The sequence below is a fragment of the Euleptes europaea genome, chromosome 6 (assembly GCF_029931775.1).
Source record: "Euleptes europaea isolate rEulEur1 chromosome 6, rEulEur1.hap1, whole genome shotgun sequence".
Lineage (NCBI taxonomy): Eukaryota > Metazoa > Chordata > Lepidosauria > Squamata > Sphaerodactylidae > Euleptes > Euleptes europaea.
In genome coordinates this window covers 11,156,081-11,170,057 of record NC_079317.1, presented here as the reverse complement: position 1 = coordinate 11,170,057, position 13,977 = coordinate 11,156,081, and the positions used below count along the sequence as shown (strand labels likewise).

At 43.9% G+C, this 13,977-nt stretch overlaps 1 protein-coding gene across 1 annotated transcript in view; it reads left to right on the top strand.

Moving 5' to 3' along the window:
- Positions 1-13,977, top strand: part of SYNE2 (spectrin repeat containing nuclear envelope protein 2) — a 222,887-nt gene that overhangs the window by 36,662 nt on the left and 172,248 nt on the right. The window contains exons 23-28 of the mRNA XM_056851222.1: positions 2,397-2,544; positions 3,298-3,878; positions 5,415-5,588; positions 6,302-6,452; positions 12,942-13,100; positions 13,795-13,956. Coding sequence (XP_056707200.1) covers positions 2,397-2,544; positions 3,298-3,878; positions 5,415-5,588; positions 6,302-6,452; positions 12,942-13,100; positions 13,795-13,956 — 1,375 coding nt within the window. The remainder of the gene's footprint in view (positions 1-2,396; positions 2,545-3,297; positions 3,879-5,414; positions 5,589-6,301; positions 6,453-12,941; positions 13,101-13,794; positions 13,957-13,977) is intronic.

The following is a 13,977-nucleotide window of genomic DNA, read 5'->3' as shown; positions in this document are numbered from 1 at the left end:
AGAAGTTGAAAGTCTTTTAGTGAGCATTTCTTTCCTTCCCAATTAATTAGATCTTGATAAGTAATAAATTTGTCTGGTCTAAGTGGGCGCAAAGTTAGCATTTCTTGAGGCGATATCCACATCGGTGTTTCTGGTTCCAAAATGTGTTTATATCTCATCCAGATACGAAGTAAAGAGGACCTGATTATATGATTACGAAATGTTGCTTGTAATTTAATTTTATCATACCACAAATAACCATGCCATCCACTTAAATTATTATAACCTTCCAAGTCTAACAAACGTATATTTGACAAGTTCATCCAGTCTTTTAGCCATACTAAAGCTGCCGCTTCAGCATAGAGTTGAAAATTAGGCAGTGCTAAACCTCCTCTAGTTTTTAGATCCACCAAGTATTTATAAGCAGTCCTTGGTTTTTTCCCTTGCCAGATGAAGTTTGAAATGTCTTTCCTCCAAGTTTCAAAATATTTAGTTTGTGATATTATTGGTAAATTTTGGAATAAGAAGAGCATCCTCGGTAAGACATTCATTTGGATCGTTGAAATACGTCCCATTAGTGACAATTTTTTGTTTGACCATATAATCATATCAGTTTTAATCTTACCCCATAACTTGAGGTAATTGTTGGTTATCAGATCTTTATTCTTTGCAGTAATCCAAATTCCCAGGTATTTAACTTTGTTAGCTTTCTCCCAGCCAGTATATGATATAAATTCCTGTTGCTGTGTTTCCGATAAATTTTTAAATATTATCTTTGTTTTTTCTTGATTCACTTTAAAGCCTGATACTTTTCCAAAATCGTCCAAAGTCTCCTGAAGTGTATTCATTGACTGTGTTGGATTTTCCAAAATTAGCAGTAGGTCATCCGCGAATGCTCTCAACTTAAATTCATGTTTTTTAATTCTTAACCCGCGGATGTCCTCCATACTTCTTAGTTTCACACATAGCGGTTCCAACACCAACAAAAATAAAAGTGGAGACAAGGGACATCCCTGTCTAGTCCCTTTCGTGATTTGGCAATTATCTGACATTGATTCATTAACCAAAATTTTAGCTTGTTGGGAGGTATAAATAGCCGATATACCTTTCTGAAAACGATCTCCAAAATTCAATTTAACCAAAATCCGTTTCAAAAAGTTCCAGGAGACCATATCAAAGGCTTTTTCTGCATCCAAAAATACAAAAGCCGCAGTTTGTTGAATATTCTGGTCATAATATTCCAGTGAGTGTAGTAAAATTCTTACATTGTCTTTTATTTGTCTTCCTGGTATAAAACCTGCTTGGTCCTTGCAACCCCCCACACTCTCAATCTGGGCTGGCGAGGCCCGGCCTGGCCCGATCGAGAGACATTCATGTCATATCCAGCCCACATAACAATTAAGTTTAACGCCCCTGTATTAGACGTTGGGTAGCGGGTGCAAATGATGACAGCAGACCCTCCTCTTCCTCAGTGCCCCATAGTGCCAAACCCAGTGGAACCCCTCTCCTCTCAGATGAAATTCCCTTACAAATTAGAGAGGTCGCCAAATTCTGTGCAGCAATCAACAAACTTTGTCAAAGTTTAGTAAAATAAAAGTCAAAGAAATAACAAAGTTAAAAATTTTCTTTTGAATTTGTGTCAAAATGTTTATTTCTTATCCAAATCGTGAAACATTTTAATTTATACATATTCTTTTAAATTAACATGACACAACTTTTAAACAATATCAATGAATCCGCTGTAATATTGCTGTTATGTTCTTAATTTTTATTGGCGCAATGCCGCAATAAATGTTTCTGATTCTGATTCAGTGGAACCCCAGACACAACCTTGGAAGAGCTACTTCATGTATATCCACCTTTATCCCCAGTGGGATACGTTGTTCTCCGCTCCTCCCATTTTATCCTCCCAACAATCCACGGAGGTTGGTTAGGCGGAGAGAGAGAGATTGGCCCAAGTACACCCATTGCAGAGTGAAGATTCGAACCTGGGTCTCCTAGCTCCTGGTTCAACACTCTGACCATTACACCACACGGACTTTCATGGAATCACGGAATTTATATGACCGTATCTACTTACCTTGAAAACCTAGATGGAACCGTTTCCTTACTAAGGCTTTAATTGGGGAGTGGACATGTTCATGGAGGAGAGGGGTATCCATGGCTACTAGTAAAAATGGATACTAGTCATGCTGCATACCTATTCTCTCTAGTATCAGAGGAGCATGCCTATTGTTTTGGGTGCGGTGGAACACAGGCAGGATAATGCTGCTGCAGTCGTCTTCTTTGTGGGCTTCCTAGAGGCACCTGGTTGGCCACTATGTGAACAGACTGCTGGACTTGATGGATCTTGGTCTGATCGAGCATGGCCTTTCTTATGTTATGTTCTTACTAACGTTTCACCTCTCGTCTTGTAGGATGGAATCTCTAAAGGCCGCTTGGGCGTTTGTTTTGCCGACAGAGAACGAATGGGCTGTACTCTGCAGCTTGGAAAAGCAGCTCTGCAAAAGAAGTGTGCAGCAGTGTACGTTGACCAGCTGTGATCTCACTGATAAACAATTGAAGGTTTGTGCTTCTCTTTTAATACTTCTCTCCTGCACGCATGTGGGTGGTTCAGTTGGGATCAGGACTATGGCATGCAGGCAGAGGGGGCTTAAACCTTCTCTGCCATTTCCCTGACCTGAAATGTCCCAGAGAGCAGCTGTTTGCCCTGTTGAGAGCCAGTGTGGTGCAGTGGTTAAGAGTGGTGGTTTGGATTGGTGGATTCTGATCTGGAGAACCGGGTTTGATTCCCCACTCCTCCACATGAGCGGCGGAGGCTAATCTGGTGAACTGGGTTTATTCCCCCACTCCTACACATGAAGCTAGCTGGGTGACCTTGGGCTAGTCACACTCTCTCAGCCCCACTGACCTCACTGGGGAAGGGAAGGTGATTGTAAGCCGGTTTGATTCTTCCTTAAGTGGTAGAGAAAGTCGGCATATAAAAACCAACTCCTCTTCTTCTACTTCTTCTTCTGCTGCTGCTGTTGGGAAAACTTGTATGCAGCCATGAGTACACACAGTACTAGGTGCTGGTCCATTTCCTTTTGTCAGTTTTGAATCTCTCTTTGAAGCTTCAGCAGATGACCCCGCATTCTAGTATTATGAGAGAGTGAGATCCTTTGGCTTGAGACGCCACGGATTAACCCCCTCAACAGAAAGCACACAATCTGCTACTGAGCTGTAGGCCTAGTCATCTCTAGGTGTTATAGATCAGTACAGGAGGGACTGATCTTTCCCACTATCAATTTGCGATTTCCATTCTGCCCCCTCTTTCAGGAAATGCAGGCTTCCGTCGCGAACTGCATCGAACAGTGCAATCGAGTGGAACAGGGCAGCCCTGCAGGAGGGAGGCTTCACCCTGTAGATCGGCAAGCAGCATGCGTGATGGTGGTTAAGTACAAGGAGCGGTTTGAAGAACTGGGCGATAAGATGGAGGCCGTTGGAAGGATCCTGCAAGAGCTCAAAACTTTCCTGGCGTCCTTGAGGCGTTTTACGCAGTCCGCAGATGGTCCCGAGGTCCCCTTGGAACCTAACTCCCTGCAAGAAGAGGTATCCAAGGAAGAAGCCTTGCGGGAAGAGGCGAGATCGCTGGACGAGAAGCTGATGAGGGTCAATGTCTCCTTGGAAGGTGCCGATTGTGGCAAAACGACGTGTAGCGGGATGCTCGGCGCGGCTTTGCGTGCGAAGGAGAGCGATGCTGGCGGCTCTGGGGAAAAACACAGAGTTGCCCAGGGCTCTGAAGCGCAGGTGGAATTTGCCACAAGGGCTATCGAGCTCTTTAAAAATATTCAAGATATACACGATAAGATTGGTAAAATTGGTTTGAGGGACCCGACAATTCCTGCTATTCAGCAAAGGTGAGCAAGCGGATTGTTTTACCTGTTCCCTATAAGTGTAGCTGCTTTTTACATGTTTTATTGGTTTTGTGTGTGTTAAGTGCCATCTTCCGACTCATGGCGACTCTGAATCAATGTCCTCCAAAAATGTTCTATCTTTGACAGCCTTGTTCAGATCTTGCAAATTGAGGGCTGTGGCTTCCTTTATTGAGTCAATCCATCTCCTGTTGGGTCTTCCTCTTTCCTGCTGCCCTCAACTTTTCCTAGCATGACTATCTTTTCTAGTGATTATTGTCTACTCATAATGTGACCAAAAGACGATAGATCTCAGTTTAGTCATTTTAACTTCTAGGGTCAGTTCAGGCTTGATTTGATCTAGAACCCACTGATTTGTTTTTTAGCGGTCCACGGTATCCTCCAACATCACATTTCAAAGGAATCGACTTTCTTCCTATCAGCTTTCTTCAATGTCCAGCTTTCATACCCATACATAGTAATAGGGAATACGATGGCATGAATTGACTTAATCTTGGTGACCAGTGACTCTTCCTTACACTTCAGAATCTATTCCATTTCCTCATGGCTTTAGTGGATTGTTATGGTTTTTTGTTCATCATACTAGTGCTTAGGCTAAAACACAAAGGGATTTTTAAAAAATATTTCAGATTTTTAAAAAATGGCTAAGCAACCCAGATCAGGTTAATTCATGCCATTGTATTACTATGTATGGGTGTGAGAGCTGGACAATGAAGAAATCTGATAGGAAGAAAGTAGATTACTTTGAATGTGGTGTTGGAGGAGAGTGTTACAGATACTGTGGACCGCCAAAAAAACAAATCAGTGGGTTATAGATCAAATCAAGCCTGAACTGACCCTAGAAGATAAACTGACTAAACTGAGGCTATCGTATTTTGGTCACATTATGAGAAGACGTCACTGGAAAAGACAGTCATGCTAGGAAAATTTGAAGGCAGCAGGAAAAGACGAAGACCCAACAAGAGATGGATTGACTCAATAAAGGAAACCACAGCCCTCAATTTGCAAGATCTGAGCAAGGCTGTCAAAGATAGGACATTTTTGAGGACTTTGATTCATAGGGTCGCCATGAGTCGGAAGCGACTTGACGGCACTTAACACTCTGCTGTCAGACCTGTCCTTTATTAATCTGTTCAATCCCCTTTTAAAGCCATCTATCTATGCCTTTGGCCATCACTACAGCCTCTGGCAGCGAATTCCACTTTTTAATTATTTGTATTGCAAAGAAGTATTTCCTTTTGTTCATCCTGAATCTACTATCTGTCAACATCTTTAGATGCCTTTCTCCATTTATATCTTCCCTGTTTATATCTGTGTTTTGACCTGTGGGGACAGGGTAAAAGGTTACCAGGGACCTGTGAAAGAACAGCGCCCTTGGGAGAAGTGTCCTTCCGGGTATGCTTTGCAAAACTGTGCAAACAAGACCTCTCCATTGCTGGATAGTTTTGCAGAGAACTTTTAGAATGCATTGATTCATTAACTTTCGATAGTTGGCCACAATATGTTTGCTTTTCAACGCAGGCTGAAATCGTTAAACGAACTGAAGCAGAAGCTGAATCGCCACGCTGCGGAAATGAAATCCTTAAAGGAGATGACTGGTCAACTTTCACAATCCACAGAGGCAGCTGAGGTCAATCGACGGTGGGCAGTGATGGAAGGCTTGTGGAACGAGACAAAGCTGTGTATCACTGAAAGGTAGAGGGCTAAGTTTCTGTGATCCTACGGGACACCTCTATTTTCTGGCAAATATTAATTGAAATAGGTCTATATAAATTCAGAGAAATCAGTCCTCTTGGACTCTGCTACTACAGAATGCAGGTAGGAGGCTGAACATTTGAAGGTACCTTATGCTGGGTCGGACCATCTATCTGAGTACTGTCCACTCCAGCTAGGTGACCTTGGGCCAGTCACAGCTCTCTCAGCCCCACCTACCTCACAGGGTGTCTGTTGTGGGGAGGGGAAGGTGACTGTAAGCCGGTTCGATCCTCCATTAAGTGGTAGAGAAAGTCGGCATATAAAAACCAACTCCTCTCCTCCTCCTCCTCCTCCTCCCCACAGTACATGACTACCCATGGCAGAGCGAAGGATTCAAACCTAGGTTTGCCCAAACCTAGTCCAACACTATGCTCCATTACACCACACTGTCTCGGTGCATATTTGATGCATATTTTCATTTAAATGCAGAGTCAACATAGCCCTGTCTTTGCAATGAAAAAGCTTCAAACTGACTCCTTAAAAATAAACAAAGCCTCCTGCTTATCTAGAACTGTGAGAATAAACTCAACTCTGTGCTAAAAGTCAGGTTCTTTCCTTAATGGTGTGATCACAGTCCTGTGACAAATGAACCTCTCTGGGCTTAGACAGGCCTGCGAATGTGTTAATCGCTTTTTGTTGTTTTCTTCCCGAAGGCAGGAGCAGTGCGCTCAGGCGATAGAGCTTTTGAAGCAGTATCACAGCTGCAAAAGCTGCCTGGCAAGCATTACTCAGAAGCAAGAGCATACCCTGTCACAGCAAGCGTCTTACATGGGGAAAGAGAACCTGCAGAGGATAATGGCCAAGGTGAGTTCGAAGGGTCCCTTTTTTGCTTTTGATGCAGACCTTGGAGTTGGCTGCAAGATTGAGAATTGTTTCAGTGTTTAAAAAACGGAAAAGGTTCCTAGTCCTTATGGTTGGTGATACAAGTTTTGATGTGTGTGGGCAAGGCCTCGTGAAACCCAGGAAGCGAGAGGGCAACCAGATCCAATTTCCGCTGCTCAAGAGCGAATCTTCACTGCTTAGTCTCAGATGGTATCCGTGTTGGTCTTCAGTAGAACAGCTAAATCAAGGGTGTCGAACTCAATTGTTACGAGGGCCGGATATGACATAAATGCTACTTGGTCAGGCCGGGCCATGCCTCGCCAGCCCAGATTGACAGTGGGGTGTGTGTGTGGCTGCCTCGCAGGTCAGATAACAGCTGCTGCCAATGTGAGTAGACAGTAATGACCTTGATGGACCAAGGGTCTGATTCAGTATGAGGCAGCTTCATGTGTTCATGTGAAGCACCTCTTCAAAGCTGCTGTGAGGCTACCATAATGCTCACTGCTGGACCGGCTTGCACAACTTCTTTCCACCAAATAAAGTGTAGGTGGGATGGTTTTCTGGCCTCAGCGCGCATTGATGCTGCTGTATGGGCAAAAGGAGATGGATCTGAATCAGTCTGCCCCACCTCTTCACAAAACATTCGTAATCTCAGGGAGACTTTCAACAGTCCAATGAAGAGCCATTTTGTACATTATGTGGCCAGAATTTGCCAGTTACTCATTAGCAACTAATAGTCAGATTGAAGACCAAAGCCGGGGTCAACAGATCTATAGGACCAGAGAGAACCCTATTGACCCTTTATGTCACCTGCTTGGCTGGCAGCTGCAGTACCCCCTTCTGCCACCATTAGTGGTGGCGCTGTAGTATAGCACAGAGGAAGCCAGAAGCTCCCTCCTTCAGCAAATTGCCCCAGTGGTGTAATAGAGAGCTAGTGAGGAATAGTGGTTAGTTTCAGGCTAGGATCTGGGAGACTCGGGTTCGAATCCCCACTATGCCATGGAAACTTGCTGGATGACCTTGGTCACACACAGTCTCGGCCTAACCTAGAATCATAGAGTTGGAAGGGACCACCAGGGTCATCTAGTCCAACCCCCTGCACAATGCAGGAATTCACAACTACCTCCCCCCCCCCACACCCCCAGTGACCAGATGATGGCCAAAGTGCCCTCCCTCACATGATCTGCCTACGGTCATAGAATCAGCATTGCTGATAGATGGCCATCTAACCTTAAAAACCTCCAAAGAAGGAGAGCTCACCACCTCCCGAAGAAGCCTGTTCTGCTGAGGAACCGCTATGACTGTTAGAAAATTCTTCCTACTGTCTAGACGGAAACGCTTTTGATTTAATTTCAACCTGTTGTTTCTGGTCCAACCTTCTGGGGCAACAGAAAACAACTCGGCACCATCCTCTATATGACAGCCCTTCAAGTACTTGAAGATGGTTATCATATCCCCTCTCAGTCTTCTCCTCTTCAGGCTAAACATACCCAGCTCCTGCAACCTTTCCTCATAGGACTTGGTCTCCGGACCCCTCACCATCCTTGTTGCCCTCCTCTAGACATGTTCCAGCTTGTCTATATCTATATAGACACACACAGGGTTGTTGGGAGGGGGCAACGGAGGAGAGGAGAGTGATGTAAGCTGCCTTGGGTCCCCATAGTGGAGAAAGTTTGCGTTTAAATGTAGTAAATAAGTATAGCTGAAGGGGGGGGGGGGAGTTGGTGGGCGGGAATGAAAGAAAGAAGCAGGGAAAGGTGGGGATATGAGGGTTGCCAGGAGGGGGGGAAAAGAAGCCATAGTTCTGGCCAATTTCACTGTAGAAATCCATGGCAGTTTTTTTTATTATGAGAGCCATTCCCCAGCTGCTCAGGAAATAGGTAACCTGTGCTGAAATAGTTTAGACTGGAGATGGAGGCAGCACAAGGCTCAACAATAACATAAAGAAAGCAAATAAGCCTAAGCTAGTATTGGAAAAGTATTATTTCTTTCATAAAGCAAACTAACAAAACAGAAAAATACTCTTAAGAGAAAGTGTGTTACATCACACGTAAGGATGCCTCGCAGGGCTTTAACGCAAAATGTACCACACTGGGCAATGAAAGAAACAAATGAAATAAAAATACAAATACATACAGCCACTCAGGGCTACAGTTTCAAACAGCCCCTCCGGGCTACAATTTTATAACAGTGACAGTGATGCTCTGTTTTAAGTCCACCTGGATAATGTACTTTACTGTCATGTTCATTACGTGTGGTGTAACACGCTTTCTCTTAAGAGTATTTTTCTGTTTTGTTAGTTTGCTTTATGAAAGAAATAATACTTTTCCAATACTAGCTTAGGCTTATTTGCTTTCTTTATGTCATTGTTGAGCCTCGTGCTGCCTCATTCTCCAGCTGCTGGCAGTGATGTTCTAAAGGGTGCGCCTCTGTGCAAACTGAGCATCTTGCAGCGCATCGCTGCCTGTAATCGTGAAAAAAGTGGCTGAGTCCCTTTTCAAAAGTTATAGAATTTCATTGTTCTTTTCGGCCCACAAAAAGGGCAGGATAGGGGAGCGCACATTCTCCCTCTGTTTGCCGCGAGACCTTTGTCCTACTTTCTCATAATCTGGCTGCATCCCCGGGAGAACAGATTTCACTGTCTGCCGGAAAACAAAGACCTCATTAATGAGGTGGTCTAATTGGCAGACGCTAGAGGTCAGTGTCTCAGTTCTTGCGGGAGTTTTTTGTAAACATTCCTCCGTGTGCAAAGGAACAGCTTTAAAGTGCAGAACAAATTGCAGGCACTCCAACTAGAGGGTTTTGTAATTGGAAATTTACGATACGCCCAACATGCATGCCTGGGCTGGTATATAATTGTCTGTATATGTCGATGTATTTGTAAATACTTGTGTGTGCATTATATGGGTTTTATTTGACCACTGAGGAAGGCCTGGGGGCCGAAATGCATATGGCGTGTGGTTCAAGTCTATCAACCTTTTCAAAAAAAAAAAAAAGATTTTAAATTTTATTTTAATATTGGGGTACAGAAGGAAAACGGGAAAGGGAAAAAATGGAAATATCTGTCATGCCATTAACAAGCTAAAAATTAGCACTTACAATGCAGACCAAGCAGTCAACATTACTTTGCATTTATATTGTTGGGCAAGATATTCGATTAACATAATCAGTAAGTAATCATCATCTATAGCTATTTAGTATCCCCTCACATCACATAATCTTAATGTAAAGTTGAAACTACAATGTTATACCACTGTCTAATTTCTCAGTTAGATAAGTTTATCAACCTTATGAGACGCCATTGTGCCACATTTTATCATTTTTAATGTCTTTAATTCTGATTTAGCGCCTTAAAATAAAAAAAAATATGTATTTCTCTATTATATTATCTTTTCCACCCAAACTTGGGTACTCAGCGATCAGTTTGTAACACCAGATAGCAGACTGTGACGGTGCCATCCTAAACTGAATTGTGTGTGTATCTGTGTGTGTGTGAAGTGCCGTCAAATCGCAGCCGACTTATGGCAACCCCTTTTGGGGGTTTTCATGGCAAGAGACTAACAGAGGTGGTTTGCCAGTGCCTTCCTCTGCACAGCAACCCTGGTATTCCTTGGTGGTCTCCCATCCAAATACTAACCAGGGCTGACCTTACTTAGCTTCTGAGATCTGACGAGATCAGGCTAGCCTGGGCCATCCAGGTCAGGGCATGGATTACACCCTTCTAAATCTGTTAAGGTCAATGGGTTTAGAAGGGGATGCAACTCTGATTAGGGTTGCATTGTAAGAATTTGGCATTCCTTTAAATTTTTTTGTTGTTTTAACATTGTTTAATATTTATACAGTGTCACCCAAGTGCATAGTGTTTAAGTGGACGTTCTGTTGCCCTCAAGGACAAGCTAGAGCAGAGGATCCCAAACTTTTTTGAGTCATGGAGCACTTTTCAGGAGAGAAATTAGGAGCACTAATTTTCACCTATCACCTATATACTAAACCGAACGACAGTAGTATTTTTCTTTCCAGTCTCTTCATGGAGCACTAGGAGATGTTTCGCGGAGCACTTAGTGCTCCACAGAGCACAGTTTGAGAACCTCTGAGCTAGAGATAGTGAAAGAGAGGTCGAGAGATGTGTAGAAAAGGATGAATCTGAGTAAATGCAATTATAGATTTGTGTTTTGTTCTCTCTGTGTGTATATGTAAAGTAAGTGTTGGATCCACTTCTTCTGAGTGTGTGGAAGCAATCTTTGCCGCCTTCCTCTTTCCATTGCAGTCATTTGCGCCAATTTGAGTTTACATTATGGGCGGAAAGGTACCAGCTGGATATTAGGGGGGAAACATTTTTTACAGTGGTTCAGCAGTGGAATCGACTGCCTAGGGAGGCGGTGACCTCCCTTTCTCTGGCAGTCTTCGAGCAGCGGCTGAACAAACACTTGCCAAGAACTCTCTAGGCTGAGCCTGCATTGAGCAGGGGGTTCCACTAGATGGCCTCTATGGCCCCTTTCAGCTCTACGATTCTATGAGTCTCAGGGGACCCTCTTTAGACAGCATCGTAGTATATGGCATGAGGGGGTGCAATGAAAACAAAGAAGTGGCAGAATATCAAGCACGCTCTTAGGTGAATTTTTAGCTCTGTTTACTGAGCTTGCTTTTGTGGGCATGAAAGTGTTGCTGATTTTCCCTTCTTTCTTGCAGCCCTTTTCCTGCCATATCCCAAGTGGTTCCTGAGGTTTTCCTGATCCACAGAATCAGCCTTTCTGGGGTGGGGGGCTGCACAGTGAAGGGGCAGTAGCAAAAACACCTTTTGGAAGCTTGCTGTTCTTTTGGAAGGGTGGCATCCAACCCTATGCCAGTTGCTTTTGTACCCATCACTTGGGTTCACTTAGACAGGCTGTGTGTGTGTGTTATGTGCCGTCAAGTCGCTTCCGACTTACAGCGGCCCTGTGAATTAATGACCTCCCAAACGTCCTATCGTTAACAGCCTTGCTCAGGTCTCGCAAACTGAGGGCCGTGGTTTTCTTGACTGAGTCAATCCATCTCAGGTTGGGTCTTGCTCTTTTCCTGCTGTGTTCAACTTTTCGTCGCATGATTGTCTTCTCCAGTGACTCTGGCCTTTCTCCTAATGTGACCAAAGTACAACAGCCTCAGTTTAGTCATTTTAGTTTCTAGGCAGAGTTCAGGCTTGGTTGGATCTAAAGGTAAGGTCAAGGTCCCCTGTGCAAGCACTGGGTCATTCCTGACCCATTGGGTGATGTCACATCCCGACGTTTCCTAGGCAGACTTTGTTTACGGGGTGGTTTGCCAGTGCCTTCCTCAGTCGTCTTCCCTTTACCCCCACAAGCTGGGTCCTCATTTTACCGACCTCGGAAGGATGGAAGGCTGAGTCAACCTTGAGCCAGCTACCTGAAACCAACTTCCATTGGGATTGAACTCAGGTCGTGAGCAGAGCTTGGACTGCAGTACTGCAGCTTACCACTCTGTGCCACGGGGCTCCTTTGGTTGGATCTAGAGCCCACTTATTTGTCTTTCTGGCAGTCGACGGTGCCCGTAAAACTCTTCTCCAATACCCCATTTCAAATGAATCAACTTTCTTGCTGTCAGCTTTCTTCACTGTCCAACTTCCACATCCTAAAAACTGAAAATGCAGTGGGCACTTTTATTTAAACATTTCAGGCACATTGCAGCAGTTGTCCAAAATCATAGGGCCCTCCCTTCGAGGATAAAATCTCAAAATTGCAGATAAACAAGGGGATAAAAAGGGGATAGGAATTAAAGGGGGAAAGACTGGATATTGCTTGAGAGGAAAAGAGGCATGTTTTCTTGTACATAGAATGTTACAATTAGCTTTCTAGATTAAATTAACATCAAGGATGAAATGATCAAAGGTTTGATACAGAAATGGTCAGAATGGATTGCTTTAGGTCATTTTTTAATTAAAAAAGTGCTTTTAGTCATCTTAGCAGTCACTGCTTCTTGATAAAGACAAATTGGATTTTAAAACTTAGCCTCCCCTTAGATGCAAAGATACAGCTGCTCATCTATTTAGAAGGAACAATTGGGAAAGAAAAAGGGAGCTGTTGTTTTGCACGATTATGGTTGGCACAAGCAAAAGAAAAGATTCTTGTGTTAAGGGAGGGATGGCTAAGAAAATTATGGGATGTGTCTAGAAACCAAGCTGACAAGGGTGCAAGAGGAAAGGCACAGTGTAAATCTGAATAAATCGGTCATTTTGGGAACTTTTTCTGCGTAATCAATTTGAGTGGTATCTTCTTGATCACTGGAAACCGCATCTGTTTGATTCTCCTTTTTATTCTGTTTTTTTAAAGCAATTAAATAAAGCACTGCATTATTAAAGAAGTGTTATGACACATACTCCCCCCCACACACAAAAACGGGCAGGTTTCTTCCTTCCCCTTTAACGTTTGCCCCCTAATACAAGGCACTTGCCTATCACTGCAAATTCTTGCAATCCCGCAGGTCGAGGCAGCCAAGAAGGAGTTCAGCAGCCACGCCGAAGACATCGACAGGATAAACCAGCTCAGCAAAAACCTTCAGTTCCAGCTGAACAAAATGAAGAGCTTCGAGGAGCCCCCCTTTGAGAATGAGGCCAATGTCATCATGGACAGATGGCTGGATGTATGTAAAAAAAGTAAACGATCGAGGGCTTTGATTTGTTACACATTATCGTAATTGCCCGTGACCATTGAGTAATATTTCAGATAAATTAATTGCGGCCTAAGGAAAATACGTTTCAATTTGGGGGGAAAAAATTCATAGGAGAGCTTCAAAGAGCGCAACTTTGGCGGCTTGAGGCGGACTGATTTCTATGGCTTTCTCTCTTTATGTCGGACATGAGGTCTGGCGGTGGATAATTCTGGGGGGTGGGATATACAGGCAGGCAACGTTGGCTTGCATTGTTTGGATTGTTGAGTCCTGGAAGCTTTTCTGTTGATGCAGGTCTTAGGAACGGGCTGCATTCTTAAATGGCTGGAGGAGATGTTGATTCTCGGTCGAGTCTGCCTGCCTGTGATTTCTTCACTCCTGAGACTAGTTGGGACATATTATTGGGAGGGGATAAAAGGAGCCAAGCCAAACCACCTTGCCAGACCTGTCTTTAGGAGCAGGAGAGAGCTCCGTTTGCCTTTAGTATGCTAATACTCAAAGCCGTATTTGGTAAGAAACTGCCTCTATCCAACGGGTACGGCTGATTATCCCCTTCTTGTTTATCTCTCAGGTTTCATCTCACCCTTCCTTAACATAGAAAGTCGCTAAAGGCTTATGTTTTGCTCCCCCCCCCTTTTGTTTCTGGAAACCACAAACCCGCTTGTAGATCAACGAGAGGACTGAGAATTATTCTGATAATCTGGGAAGAGCTCTGGCCTTGTGGGACAAGCTCCTTAATTTATCCAGCTCGATCGATGTGTGGACCAACTCGAAGCTGAAGAACGTAGAAGACCATCATCTGACTGAAGAAGAGCTGGCAGAGTTGGAGGTAAGGTTGACACAGATGATA